The 14,769-nt window shown below is 41.1% G+C and overlaps 1 protein-coding gene across 2 annotated transcripts in view; it reads right to left on the bottom strand.

Moving 5' to 3' along the window:
- Positions 1-14,769, bottom strand: part of CPA6 (carboxypeptidase A6) — a 906,257-nt gene that overhangs the window by 453,759 nt on the left and 437,729 nt on the right. For both annotated transcript variants that reach the window (XM_085605490.1, XM_085605492.1), the window contains exon 2: positions 2,142-2,217. In XM_085605490.1, coding sequence (XP_085461616.1) covers positions 2,142-2,217 — 76 coding nt within the window. The remainder of the gene's footprint in view (positions 1-2,141; positions 2,218-14,769) is intronic.

Raw genomic sequence — 14,769 nt, 5'->3', positions numbered from 1 at the left:
GGATCCTGGGGGACACTGCGGGAGATAGGGCCACTCTTGGATGTAAATGGTGGCATTACGATTTTAGGAAGAAGGTTCCTTATCGACTTTCATAAGATTAGCTGTGAAATAACATTGTCCGAGAGAATTCGGCCCACACTCGAAGTGTACAAAAGAGAGCAGCCTCTTGCAGTAATAAAAATAATTGTTAACGTAGACACACTGGATAATAACATATTGGAGACAAGGGCATACATCAAAGACCTCCTGCACAGGGACTCTCAGGATTACATGTTAACTTTGTTTTTTTCGTAGAACAGGTGCAAAGATTGATTTGCGATCTCTAACCCTAGACCACAAAAAGCATTGTATTCTGGTACAAGCCATGTGCCAGTCTTCACCGCTACCTGGTTGCCTTCTTCTCCCAGAAATCCAAGTGTTCTCAACTTGGTTGTCCACCATCTGGGGTCCTGTGACAATTTTGTAAGGTTTGTTTGAAACCCCCACCCCCCCACCACCTTTGTTTGCGAAATACAACATACTTGATATTCTACCTAGACTAGCTCTTTGAAATATCCCATTGGCCACAGAGAACACACTGATTTGGAGTGAGGCTTCCAGAGTGCTTCACTAAGGAAGATTATCTATGAGTTAACCTAATAAGACAGGCAAGTTAAACATAGGTTCAAATTGTGCGGCCAGGTAGCGCTGTTTGAAAGGGGCATTCATTACTATGGACATACATGGCATGGTGATCAATTTAGCACTACACTAATCTGTACCTCTAGGGATGATCTTCACTTCTAGACATCACAAGAGGATCATGAAACATTCTGACAAATTCTCAGAGACAGCCAGATCTGGAAGGGAAAACTGTCACGCTGTGCCTGGGACCTGTCTCTGATCTGGACAAATCAGAGCTGCAGTTGATGGGTAAATGCACCTGGATATGTTAAGCACACAGGTACTCCACTACAGACACACTTGACACTCTACAAACTATAGGGTGCTGGGGAACTTACACACCAAGTTTTTAAAATAAAATGTACCTCATATTTTTACGTCTCACAGCTTAAGAAAGCAAAAGACACACAATTGATAGACGGAATGCAGACAAATCAAAACATTCACCCCCATTCAAGAGATCTGGGTTAAATCTATAATTCTTTTGCTCACCATGCCACCCCAGTTTAGACCTGGCCATATGCAAATCAGTCTTGACCCTGTGCCTCATGGGAACAGTCCAGCCCGAACTGCCAAGCCAGGTCCTCCCTGGACCGGAAACAAGCATCCTAGGACCGGTTTCGGGGTTTCACCCCCTCTTCAGCCAGGATAGCTTGATTCCAGTGGAACAGTGAGCCCAGGACCCACGTCTGGGCATACCTGGCGCACTTAGGGCGAGAATGCAAAAGACACACAATTGATGGACGGAATACAGAACAAATCTAAACATTCACCCCAGTCAAGAGATCCGGGTTAAATCCATCATTCTTTTGCTCACCATGCCACCCCAGTTTAGACCTGGCCATATGCAAATCAGTCTTAACCCTGTGCCTCATGGGAACAGTCCAGCCCGAACTGCCAAGCCAGGTCCTCCCTGGACCGGAACCAAGCATCCTAGGACCGGTTCCAGGGTTTCACCCCTCTTCAGCCAGGATAGCTTGATTCCAGTGGCACAGTGAGCCCAGGACAGTCTGGGCATACCTGGCGCACTTAAGGCGAGAAAGCAAAAGACACACAATTGATGGACGGAATGCAGAACAAATAAAAACATTCACCCCCAGTCAAGAGATCTTGTGTGTCTTTTGCTCACAGCTTAAGAAAGCACAGACAAGTCCCAATGTATGTATGATCTAGATGATGAAACTGCAGCAACACATACTCAGATGTTTATCTTTTTGTGGTAGACAGAATAACTGAGGACTGCATGAGGATCTCCGTAAGCAGGAAGAGTTGGAGAGCCCAATCAAGGTATATGATTATATGTTTTGTTTCACTTAATCCACATAATCTACAACATTGGAGAGTAAAACTATGCATTTAAATGTCTACAAAATGATATATTTAGTTATATATATGTAATATGTATGCAGGAGGCTTTTAGATGCATGTTATACTCTACAGAAGTCACATGAGCTGGTGGTTTTGGAAATGTGTCTTACCTTGAGTTGTTCATACATATCCTTTAGTGCATGTGCTTCCTCTTTGCTTTTTGGTACAAGTCGTATTACTTGATCACTGTTTAAGAAAAAACATAAGCAAACATTGATTAACTGTAGAACTCACACATCTGTAAAGTTTGGGTCACATTGAGCATAATTTAGAATATGTACATAATGACTGCAGAATTAGCTTTGGATGACTGTGCCTCTAGACACAAACATACATACAATACACTAGGGTAGAAGCATTGCCGAGTGCACCTTTCTAATGTGAGGTGCCGGAGCGAGGATTCTTGACTCCCAGGCTTCCATCATTAAATAACCTGCACCATTGGTCGTAACGACCTTTGTTCGTCAACAAGGAGATTTGGTGTAATTCCGTATATATATATATATATCTGTATATATGTATATATATATATATATATATATATATATATTACCTACTGGCGGTCGCCAGTAGGTAGTTATAGTTAGGACCACGTTTCCATAGGAAATCCGCAACATTCTATTTTGAATAACTTTGGCGCTGGTCGACGAATCCTCGCGAATTTTTCAAAATAGGTGGGGCGCTACGCTCCGCTCCTACCCTGAAAGTCTCGGGGGGATTCGTCAAGCGGGGGCTGAGATAAAAGGGGGGTCCCAAAACGCGTTTTTCCCATGCATTTTTCCATAGGACCTTTAGACACAGCTACAGCCCGAACGGCTGAACAGAATTACTAGAAATTTGGCAGAGAGGTAGTCCTCAGGTCAAGGAAGTGCCTTTTGTAGGTTTGGTGTAAATCTGTTCAGTAGATTCTGAGAAAATAGCCTTTAAATCAATATATATATCTGAGCCAGCTTACGGTGCGCTTACGGTACGCTTACCGTACGCGTACGGTGGCGTGCGCGAGCGCGATTCTGATTGGCTCTTAGATCTTAGTAAACATTCGAATCGGCCGAAACCAGGAAGCGTCGGCCGCCATTTTCTCTCTCGCACTGAGAGTGTGGATTAAAATACAAAGCACAAAAACATGTAAAGGGGCTGTTTGGACAGCTCCAAAACACCTAGCCATGTTGAGGGAGTCCCCAAAGATCCCCCAAGGCCAAAAACGGAATTTTTATTTTTTCGCTAATTTCGCCGATTACGCTTACCGTACGCGTACGGTAAAACAATATTAAAAAAAAAAATTATCCACACTCTCCCCACCCCGTGTGCAAATGGTGCCTGAAGGACACCATTTGTGCATGGCTTATAAGAGGTGTGAAAAATTTAAATATTACCTTTCAAAACGAAGTGCATCATATGTCCTCCATGTGCGCACGGTACGCGAAGCGCATCGTGCGTACATGGCCCATCTAGCGTAACGTGGGCACGCGGTGCGTGTAGCGCACCGCGTGCCCACCGTGCGTGCTCGGCACTAACTGCGTAAAGTGGGCGCGCGGTGCGCGAAGCACGGAACGAACTGCGTTAAGTGGGCGCGCACGCCACGAATGGCGTAAAGTAACTTAGCATTTAAAAAACCGTACAAATTCACTGAAAAAACCATAGGTTTCACACACGTTATAGTTAGGAATTAGCATTTAAAAAACCTTGCAAATTCACTGAAAAAACCATAGGTTTCACACATGTTATAGTTAGCGGAAATTTTACTGATAAAAAACCAATGAAATTCCCCCGTTATAGTTAGTGCAGGCAACTATAACTCACGCGACCGCAATCTTCTGCTGATGACATATGTGTCTTTATGAAAAAAAATATTTGTAATATATGTATAGCTAAAAATTTATGGAATAAGACATGGGCAAATAAGTGTCTAAATACAGTATTAGCATCAGCAGAGGATTGCGGTCGCGTGAGTTATAGTTGCCTGCACTAACTATAACGGGGGAATTTCATTGGTTTTTTATCAGTAAAATTTCCGCTAACTATAACATGTGTGAAACCTATGTTTTTTTCAGTGAATATATATATACACACACACACACACACGTGTTACCATCCTTGTGGGGACTATGTGTGAACACCTGCCTTGTGGGGACTAACCTTTCCTAAAGTTTTAAAAACATACCAACAACAGAAAAATGTTAAGAAAAAATTCATTATATAGGATCCTGCTTCAAATGTGCAAATATATTGTTATTTAACCGCGCGCACAGAACCATCTTTGTGGGGACTTGAACGTGCCTTACTATCCTTGTGGGGACTTACTCAATAATTATCATTTCTTATTGAATGCATTCACAAACAAATGGCTACATGTTGTTTTTCTCTGCTTTACCTATATCACATGATAGTAGACATATATGAATATCTCTCTGTGACCTAGGAGCATCCAGCAGATAGATTTTGATGATAATGTATTTCTCTGTGGAAAAATATAGTATATAAAGTCCACGGAAAGGGATTTTCAGATATCTAGTCTATTGCTGACTTCTCACAAACAATAAGGGATAAGGAAACAGTGAATAGTTAAATTCCTGTAATTGCCAAAGAGCATGCATTGTGGTCAGATGGGAAAGCCAAGTTGAGATTACTTTTTTTTTGCATCAACTTCACCATTGTCTTGGTATGACTGTACAATAATAGTCCCCGAAGATTGGCATGTGAAATTTTCTAGAGCTATTAGAGATAGTGTGCTGTGATAATACGTTTCAAGCCCCCACAGAGATAGTGCATGATTATATTGATGTCCTGGTTCCCAAAGATATAGTGTTTAATTATAGTCACTCTCAAGTCTCCATAGACCGAGTGCGATTATATTTATGTTAAAGCCCCCGCAGAGATGGTGTGTGATTATAATAATACTCAATTTTCTGTAGAGCTAGTGTGTGGTGACAGTTATGTTAAAGCCACATGAGATAGTGTGTCATTAGAGTGATGTCCAAGTTGCCACACAGATAGCATGTCAACATAGTCATGCTCAAATCATCCAAAATATAGTGTCTGATTATTATAGTCATGCCCAGGTCCCTAGAGATCTAGTGTTTGGTCATAGTCATGTTCAAGTACACCTACAGATAGTGTACAATGATTGTCGTGCTGCAGTTCATGCAGAAACAGTGTGTCATTACAGTAATTCCCAGGTCTCCACAGAGACATTGTGTGATTACAGTCATTTTCAAGTCCCCGCAGAGATAGTGTGCGATTATAATCATGTTCAAGTCCCCACATAGAGAGTGTTATGATAGTCGTGTTCAAGTCCTCCATAGTGTACGAAGATACTCATGCTGACGTTAATGCATAAATAGTATGTCATTTCAGTTGTGCCCTGGTCCCCACAGATATAGCATTTAATTATAATCAGTCTCAAGACACCATAGTGAAAGAGTGGGATTTTCTTCATATTCAAGTTCCCCGCAGTGATGGTGTATAGTTGTAGTTAAGTTCAAGTCATCACAGAGACAGTGTGTGGTTACAATCATATTCAAGTCCCCATATAAAAAGTGTTATGATAGTCTTGTTCAACTCGCTATATAAAGAGGATTATGATAGAAATATTCAGGTTCCTGGAGAAATGGTGTATTATATTGGTCATGCTCAGATTCCTGCAAAAATGATCTGTGATTATAGTGATGCTGAGGTGGAGTCACATATAGTGTGTGATTATAGTCATGCTCAAGCCCTGCAGAGGTATTGTGGGATTATAGTGAAGTGCAGGTCCGCACAGAGATAGTGTGTGATAGCACTCATGTTTAATTCCCCAAAAAGTTAGTGTGCAATGGATTATATTATTGATGTCCAGGTCCCCACAGAGATAGTATGTGATTATAGCATTTTCACTGTCCCTAAAGAGATAGTATGTGGTTATAGACCTGCCCAGGTACCCACAGAGATACTATACTGTGTGATAATAGACACTAGGGGTGGGCGGAATTCGCGTAATCGCGTTACGCAAATCTCCGCGAAACGGCAAAAAATCTCCGCGAACACGCAGAAATTCCGCGAACACGCGGAATTGCTTGTTCGCGATACTTTTTTCCTGTTCGCGATCGCTGTTTGCGTACTCGGGGTGAAATATCTCGCGAACACGCATATTGAGAACGCGAACAAGCAAAAAATTCCGCGAAGTCGCGGAACGCAGATTTTTGGGCAATTTCGCGTTCTCCGCGGAACGCGAAATTACCCAAATTCTGCAAATTCCGCGAGCGGAACGGAATTTGCCGCCCAGGCCTAATAGACATGCCACAGTCCCCACAGACATAGTGTGTGAATATAGAGAGGTCCAGGTCCCCATGGAGATGGTGTGTGACTATAGTATTACCATGGTCATCAAAGAGAATGTGTGTGATTATAGACATGCCCAGGTCCCCAGGGAGATAGTGTATGATTAAAGATATACCCAGGTCGTCACAGAGATGGTGTGTGACTATAGTATTACCATGGTCGTCAAAGAGAATGTATGTGATTATAGGGATGTCCAGGTCCCCACAGAGATAGTGTGTGATTATACACATGCCCAGGTCCCCACAGAGATAGTGTGTGATTATACACATGCCCAGGTCCCCACAAAGATAGTGTGTGATTATAGACATGCCCCGGTCCCCACAGAGATGGTGTGTGTTTATAGACATGCCCTGGTCCCCACAGAGATAGTGTGTGATTATACACATGCCCAGGTTCCCACAGAGATAGTGTGTGATTATACACATGCCGAGGTCCCCACAGAGATAGTGTGTGTTTATAGACATGCCCCGGTCCCCACAGAGATAGTGTGTGATTATAGACATGCCCCAGTCCCCACAGAGATAGTGTGTGATTATACACATGCCCAGGTCCCCACAGAGATGGTGTGTGACTATAATATTACAATGGTCATCAAAGAGAATATGTGTGATTATAGACATGGCCAGGATCTCACAGAAATAGTGTGTGAAAAAAGACATGCCCAGATCCCCACAGAGTTAGAGTGTGATTGAACACATACCCAGGTCCTCACAGAGATAGTGTGTGATAATAGGGATGCCCAGGTCCTCACAGAGATAGAGTGATAATAGACATGACCTGGTCCCCACAGAGATAGTGTGTGATTATACACATGCCCAGGTCCCCACAGAGATAGTGTGTGATTATACACATGCCCAGGTTCCCACAGAGATAGTGTGTGATTATAAGGATGTAAAAGCCCTCATAGAGATAGTGTGTGATTATAGACATGCCAATGTCCCGGTAGAGATAGTGTGTTATTATAGACATGCCAATGTCCCGGTAGAGATACTGTGTTATTATAGACATCCCCAGGTCCCCACGGAGATAGTGTGCGATTATAGGTATGCACAGGGACATTGCACAGAGATAGTGTGCAATTATAGTTATGCTCAAGTCTCCAGAGTGAGGTGTGTGATTAAAGGGATGTTGAGGAACCCATACAGATCATATTAGTCTGGTGGCTTATTAAACTAATTAATCCACTTGAGGGATATGTGTTTCACTTCTCTCTCACATGTTTGAATCCTCGTGTTTCCACTCAGCCTTTCATACTTCCAAGATTCATACAATAAATGCCATTCACATGGATAACAATAAAAATGTGGAAGTCAGCACCAAGACACCCCTAGGTGTGAATGTGTACTTTATATATGCATATGAGATGCTGTGATGTGATATGATAATAGTGGTACTTAAGCTACCACCAGAGATGGACTCGAATTATGCCATATCTATTAATCCCACTTCAAATACAGCATTAACTGATTTAAATTGTGTCCCTCCAGGAAGTTCCACACTTCCTTAAATATCCAATTATCTGAGTTATCATTCTCTTTTCTAGCCACCGCCTTATGAAATCTTGTCTCCATCAGGAAGATAAAACTGTATTTCGGATTGCAACAAACTCCCATGCTTATTCTTCCTGACCCTTCAGGATTCTTTCAATAGAGAAGTAGATTTAAGAACTGGCACATCTTTATAATTTTTGTTTCTATAATTCGAGAATATAATTGTCCTCTCCTCATAAAGCTCTTATTTCTCTCAAAGTATTTCTTCTACATGGGGCTCTTTCTAGCTACCCAGGCTCACACTCAATAAATATGTATATAGGTACATACACCTTGTTTAACAAACTTAAAACATTTATTGTGTTTGGGTATTTAAATATTTTTTTTAATGACTGTCGGAATGGAATATGTACCCTTTCCCTAGTCCAACACTTTCCCTACTGTTACTTAGATTGGATTAGGGATTGTAAATCTAGCCTATCCAATTCCAATGCTTTCCTTATTGTTGCTTAAATGTAGTTGGGATAGTAAATCTCACCCGTTCGAAATTCAACTCTTTCCCTACTGTTGCTTAGGATAAAATGATAATAGTAAATCTAACCCCTTTGAAGTCCAATGCTTTTCCTTCTGTTGTATATATTGGGGTGTGAATAGTAAATGTCAAGCCTCACACTTTCCCAGCTTTACTTAAATTGCAGTGGGGATAGGAAATCTAACCTCTCTGAAATTCAAAGCTTTCCCTTCTTTTGCTAAGGGTGGAATGTAAATAGTAAATTTGACAGCTCAGAAGTTGAACACCTTCACTACTGCTAATTAGACTGGAGTGGAAATAGTAAATTGAACCCCTCTGAAGTCCAGCACATTCTCTACTGTTACTTAGATTGGAATGAGAGCAGCAAATCTAACCTGTCCAGAGTTCAATACTTTCCCTACCTGTTGCTTATACTGGGGTGGGAATAGAAACTCCAATCCCGCCTAAATAAAACACTTTTCCTACTGTTACCTAGATCAGAGTGGGAATAGTAATTCCAACCCTTCTGAAGTCAAATACTTTCCGTACTGTTGCTTAGATTGGACTGGAATAGTAAATGAGGCCTCTCTGAAGTCCAACTTTTTTTCCTTGGGTTGCTTAAATAGGAGTGGGAATAGTAAATGTAAACCCTCCAAAATCCAAACCATTAGATTGGAGTGGGACTAGTTAATCTAACTCATCTGAAGTTCAATATTTTATCTGAGTTTGTTTAAGTTGGAGTGGGAATAAATGGAAAATGTAACCCCTTTCAAGTGTAACACTTTTTTTACTTTTATTTTAGTTGGAGTTAAATAAATTATGTTTGCTCTTTCTTTTAATTGCTGTTATATATTTTAATTATATATCTTTTTATGTTAATCATTTAAAAAAATCTATTTTTATTTGAAATAGATATTTTTATTTATTCACCTAAGTGTGTTATGTTTCTAATATATATTTTTACAATAGTTTTCATTACTGTTAATATTATTCTTGTCCTAAAATTATCGCTCTACCTAAAAAAAGTAGAGTTTACCCTAAACTGCTATAAAAATATATAAAAATTTATAAATAAAAATCTCCACCTATTGTCACTTGAATAAGTGGTAATAGACCGTGAACAACAACAAAACCTAATACTTAACTATAAGTAAGACTCTAACCCAGAATGCAGAGAAAGAAACTGCAGAGCACAGCAAAACTGTGATAAAAACAACATGGCTTCCTTTTACCTTTGGTGAACACAGCCATTAGCCAATCACATATTCACTTCTCAGCCCCATATACTGTGGTATACCATGGACATACCACGGTATGAAGTGGTACAATATACAAGTATATTTTTTTAAACTATACGTTTAACCCTACTTACACTATTTACAGACACTACCAACAATGAACATTTCCACATTATAATGTATATTATTCCTGCCACCTGACATTTACATTCATTCTGACACTTTCACGCTACGTCTCTTTCAATTAACACTTTAACTCTACTCCTCTCCACTTTATGACACTTCACCTATGCTATTCTACTCTACGCCACTCCACTTTACCACAGTCCATTATATACCACTACATTGTACGCTAATTCACTGTACGCCACTCCACTGTACTTCACCCCGCCACTCTAGGCCACTACCAAAAATGAACATTTACACATTATAATGTATTTTCCTGCCACGTGAAATTTACATTAGTTCACACACTTTCACGTTACGCCTGTTTCAATTAATACACTTTACTCTATGCCACTCAACTTTATGACACTTCAATTTATGCCACTCCATTCTATGCTATTACACTCTATGCCGCTCCACTTTACATCAGTCCATTATACACTACTACACTGTATGCTTATCCACTATACGCCACTCCACTCTAGACCACTCCATGCCACACCACTCTACTGTATGCTATTATACTGAATGTCACTCTCTTCTATTACACTCCAGTCAATGCTACTTCACTGTATGCTCCTCCACTGAATGCTATTCCACTGTATGAAACTCCACTCCACTCCACTCCACTCTACGCTACTCTACTCAATGCCATTCCACTCTGTGCCGCTTTATGGTACACCACTACACTCTACGCTATTCCACTAGATGCCACTCCTCTCTATGGCACTCCATTGTACTCAACTGCAGCATTTGCCACTCCACTCTACCAGCAACCACTGTATGGTACTACACTGTACAACACTACATTGTATTCTACTAAACTGTATGCTACTAGACTCCATGCTGCTATAGTCTAAGCCATTCCATTGTATGACCCTCTAATCTATGCTACTCTACTATATGCCACTCCACTGTTCATCACTAGCCTTAATGCCACTAAACTCAATGTTATTCCACTCGACACTACTCCACTGTACGGCACTCCACTCTGTTACTCCACAGTAGTCTAAGGTATTACACTCTTACCCACTCCAATGTATACTATTCCACTGTACACCACTGTACTCTACACTAGGTGACTTTATGCCAGTACACTGTACCTCACTCCACTCTATGCATGTTCACTCTACACCCTTCCACTGTATGCCTCTCCACTGTATGCCACTCCATTCTATGCCACTATAGTACGATGTTCCAGGCTACGTCACTGCTAAGCCTGGGCGGTGAACTATGCTCCACTCGCGGAGTTACCGCTGAGTTTTATTCCTCACTCGCGCTCGTCAACATCAAATTGGCGAGTTCGAGCCAGGAAAATCCATCTCCATGCAAGAATTTTCCTCCCTGGTGGGCGCGACCGAGGGATATCAACCTCCCGGCGAGATTTCTCAACACGGGCGGACAGATTTCTCAATGCGAGTGGCTGCGTATGCTCGCGACCGCTCGCATTGAGAAACTGTTCGTTTGCGCTGAAAAAACTGCCGCTCGAGTAGAAAATCTACTCGAGCGGCAGAAAAGAAGCATTGCCCACTTACGCTGTGCATGGTGCCGTTTGCGATAATTTCACAGCGCGGACAAACACCCAGCGCTGAAAATTACAGCAAACTGCATTTTTCTAAAACACTCTGCTGCTTGCAGAGCTCCGTGTAGCGTGACAGAGATTTTTTTGCAATTCATGGAGTTCTATCTAGCATAACTCCGCGAACTCCGCCCAAGCTTAGTCACTGCCCTGTATGCAAGTCTAGTCAACCATACTTCGTTGTACACCACTCTACTGTATGCCATTCCAGTATACACTATTCCAATGTATGCCACTACACAGTATAACACTCCAATCTATGGCACTCTACTCTGTACGCAAACCCACTCTACACCTTTCCACTGTATGCAACTCCACTGTACTGCTCTCCACTGCATGCTATCACACTTTATACCACTCCACTGTATGCCACTAAACTATATGCCACTCTATTATACGCTATTCCTTTGTACATCACTCCACTCTATCCCACTCCACTATATGCCACTCCATTCCACGCCACGCCACTCCGCTCTATGCCACTCCAGCCTATGCTACCCAAATGTACCTCTTTCAACTCTACTCCACTCCATTCTCTGACACTATACTGTACGACAGTAAACTTTACAATACTGTCCGCCACTGTTTTTTACTACACTCCATTTAATGACATTCCACTCGACAACAGTAAACTGCATTTTTCTAATGCACTCCGCCACTTGCGGAGCTCCGCGTAGCACAGCAGAGTTTATTTAGCCCTTCGCCGAGTTCTGCGTAGCGTAACTCTGTAAACTTTGCCCAGGCTTAGTCAGTGCACTGTATGCAAGTGTAGTCAACCATACTTCATTGTACATCACTGCACTGTATGGCATTCCAGTAATCACTATTCCAATGTATGCCACTACACTGTACAACACTCCAATCTATGGCCCTCCACTGTATGCCACTACACTGTATACAAAACCACTCTACACTTTTCCACTGTATGCAACTCCACTGCACTGCTCTGCACTGTATGCTATCCCATTCTATACCACGCTAATGTATGCCACTAAACTATATGCCACTCTACTATACGCTATTCCTTTGTACATCACTCCGCTCAATGCCACTCCTGCCTAAGCTACTCAAGTGTACCTCTTTCCACTCTACTTCCCACTCTGACACTATACTGTATGACAGTATACTTTACAACCCTATCCTCCAATGTTTTGTACCACACTCCATTTAATGACACTCCACTCGACAACAGTAAACTGTATGAATATAAACAAAATGTTAATGTAAAACATTGAAATCCCATTAAAAAAACAAAGGTTAAGGATAAGATATAGTTAGGAAAACTTTATTTCTTCTTTGTATACAGTACAAACAAACTACACAAATATTAGACATTCTAAAGATATAGTTATAACCTCAATTTATAATTTGCACTTCTCTTTCAAATTACTATGCCATAATTATAACTCACTTTTATACTTGCTCACCCCCTTCAAATCACTAGAAGTCATGCACCTACCTACACAGTCTTGTCACCTCACTTGCTACATTGAATGGACAATAAGTCACCACTCACAGAGATGGTGCGTGAAAGTAAACATGTTCAAATCCCTACATAGATAGTGTGTGATGATAATGTTCAAGTCACCACGCAGCTATAGTGTGAAGATAATGATGTTAAAGCCTCCAAAGAGATAGTGTGTGACCATAGGCATGTTAAAAATCTGCATAACATGTTATTATGGTGGTGGTCCAGTCCCCACCAACAGTGTGCTTAGAGATTATCAAAGTTAAGCCCATATAGTGGTAATGTTTAAAGATTATGATATTCAAGTCCCCACAGGGATATATAGGCATGTTTAAGCCTTCACATCGTATGATATTATAAGGGTTTCATGTCTCTACTGATATGCTGTGTTGAAACTATTATGGTCAAGACCATATAGTGATAGCGAGAATACCCTCTGCATGATAGTGCACCCTACAAATCTGCACAACATAATATGGTGTTTAAAAGATAATGATATTCAAGTCCCCACAAATATATTGTGTGATCATAGGCATTTAAGCTGCAGCATAGTGTGTCATTATAGTTGGCCTCAAGTTTCTACTGACATTGTGTGTAAAAAGTCTCATGGTCAAGTCCATACAGTGATAGCCATGATACCCTCCCAGGTGATAGTGCCCTCTTCAAATCTGCATAAATAGCATAACTTAATATGAAAAGATAATGATATTCAAGATATCACAGAGATAGTGTGTGAAGGTAAGCATTTTCAAGTACTCACAAAGATAGTGTATGGAGTTAATGTTCAAGTCTCTACACTGCTAATGTGTGCAGATGATGATGGTCAAGTCCCCACAAAGATAGTGTGTGACTGTAGGCATGTTCAAGAACCCTCTTTCTGTGTGATAATTGTAATGTTCCAGTTCCTACCGATTTAGTGTGTGAAGATTATCATGGTCACTTCCTTACAGTGGTAATGTATAAAAATAGTGGTATTCACATCCCACAGAGATAGTGTGTGAATATAGGCATGCTTAAGCCTTCACATAGCATATGATTATATCTGTGATCAAGTCTCTACCGACATATTTTGTGGAGACTATCATAATTAAGTCCATAAAGTGACAGCCAGGATACCCTCTTTGTTGATAGTGCACTTTACATATCTGGATAACTTAACACAGTGTGAAATGATAATGATAGGCAAGTCCCACAGAGATAGTGTGTGATTATAGTGATGTCCAATTCTCCACACCGATAGTGTGTGGGTATTGGGATGTTCAAGTCCCCACAAGAAAAGTGAGAAGTGTCTGAGGTGTTCTAATCTTCACAACAATAGTGTATAGTTATTGGAATGTGCAAGACCAAGAGATGGTGTGAATATAAAAAATGTCAAGTCCCTACAAAGTTAGCGTGTAACGATAATGAAGTCTCCACAGAAAGAGTGTGTGACCATGGGCATGTTCAAGAATCTGCATAGCATGTGATTATAGTGATATTCCAGTCCTACCAACATTGGGGCCTATTTATCAAAAAGGTATGCAGTGCAGCAATTCCTCGTGCTGTGCCGCATGACAGGGAAAGAGCAGGAATGCGCTGCATTTGATATAATATGACACATTCCTGCCTTTTCCAAGTGCTGGCTCACAATGTGCTGCCTAGCACCAATGCAGGCACTCTTGACCCATGGTGCAAAGGTACCTGCTTTGTAAGCTGGATTGGTTTTGTGCAGGAAGGGACACCTTCCTGCACAAAAAAATACCCTGAGGCATTTTCCTCATCCTATGTGTGCTGAAGAACGCAGCACAAATAGAAAGAGGAAAAATCGACCAACTTGGGTTGAAGTGGCCACTGAGATAATGTGTAAATTATAGGGATATTCAACTCAAACATGGTGTGTAAAGATTATGAAGTCTAAAGATAGTATGTGATTACAATGCTGCTCAGGTGTAGTTTTAATTATACAAAAGAAGTCCCTCCAGACACTTTTT

Source organism: Triturus cristatus, chromosome 5_1 (genome assembly GCF_964204655.1).
Source record: "Triturus cristatus chromosome 5_1, aTriCri1.1, whole genome shotgun sequence".
Taxonomy (NCBI): domain Eukaryota; kingdom Metazoa; phylum Chordata; class Amphibia; order Caudata; family Salamandridae; genus Triturus; species Triturus cristatus.
Note: the sequence above shows the minus strand (reverse complement) of the source record. Positions and strands in the feature narration are given on the sequence as shown.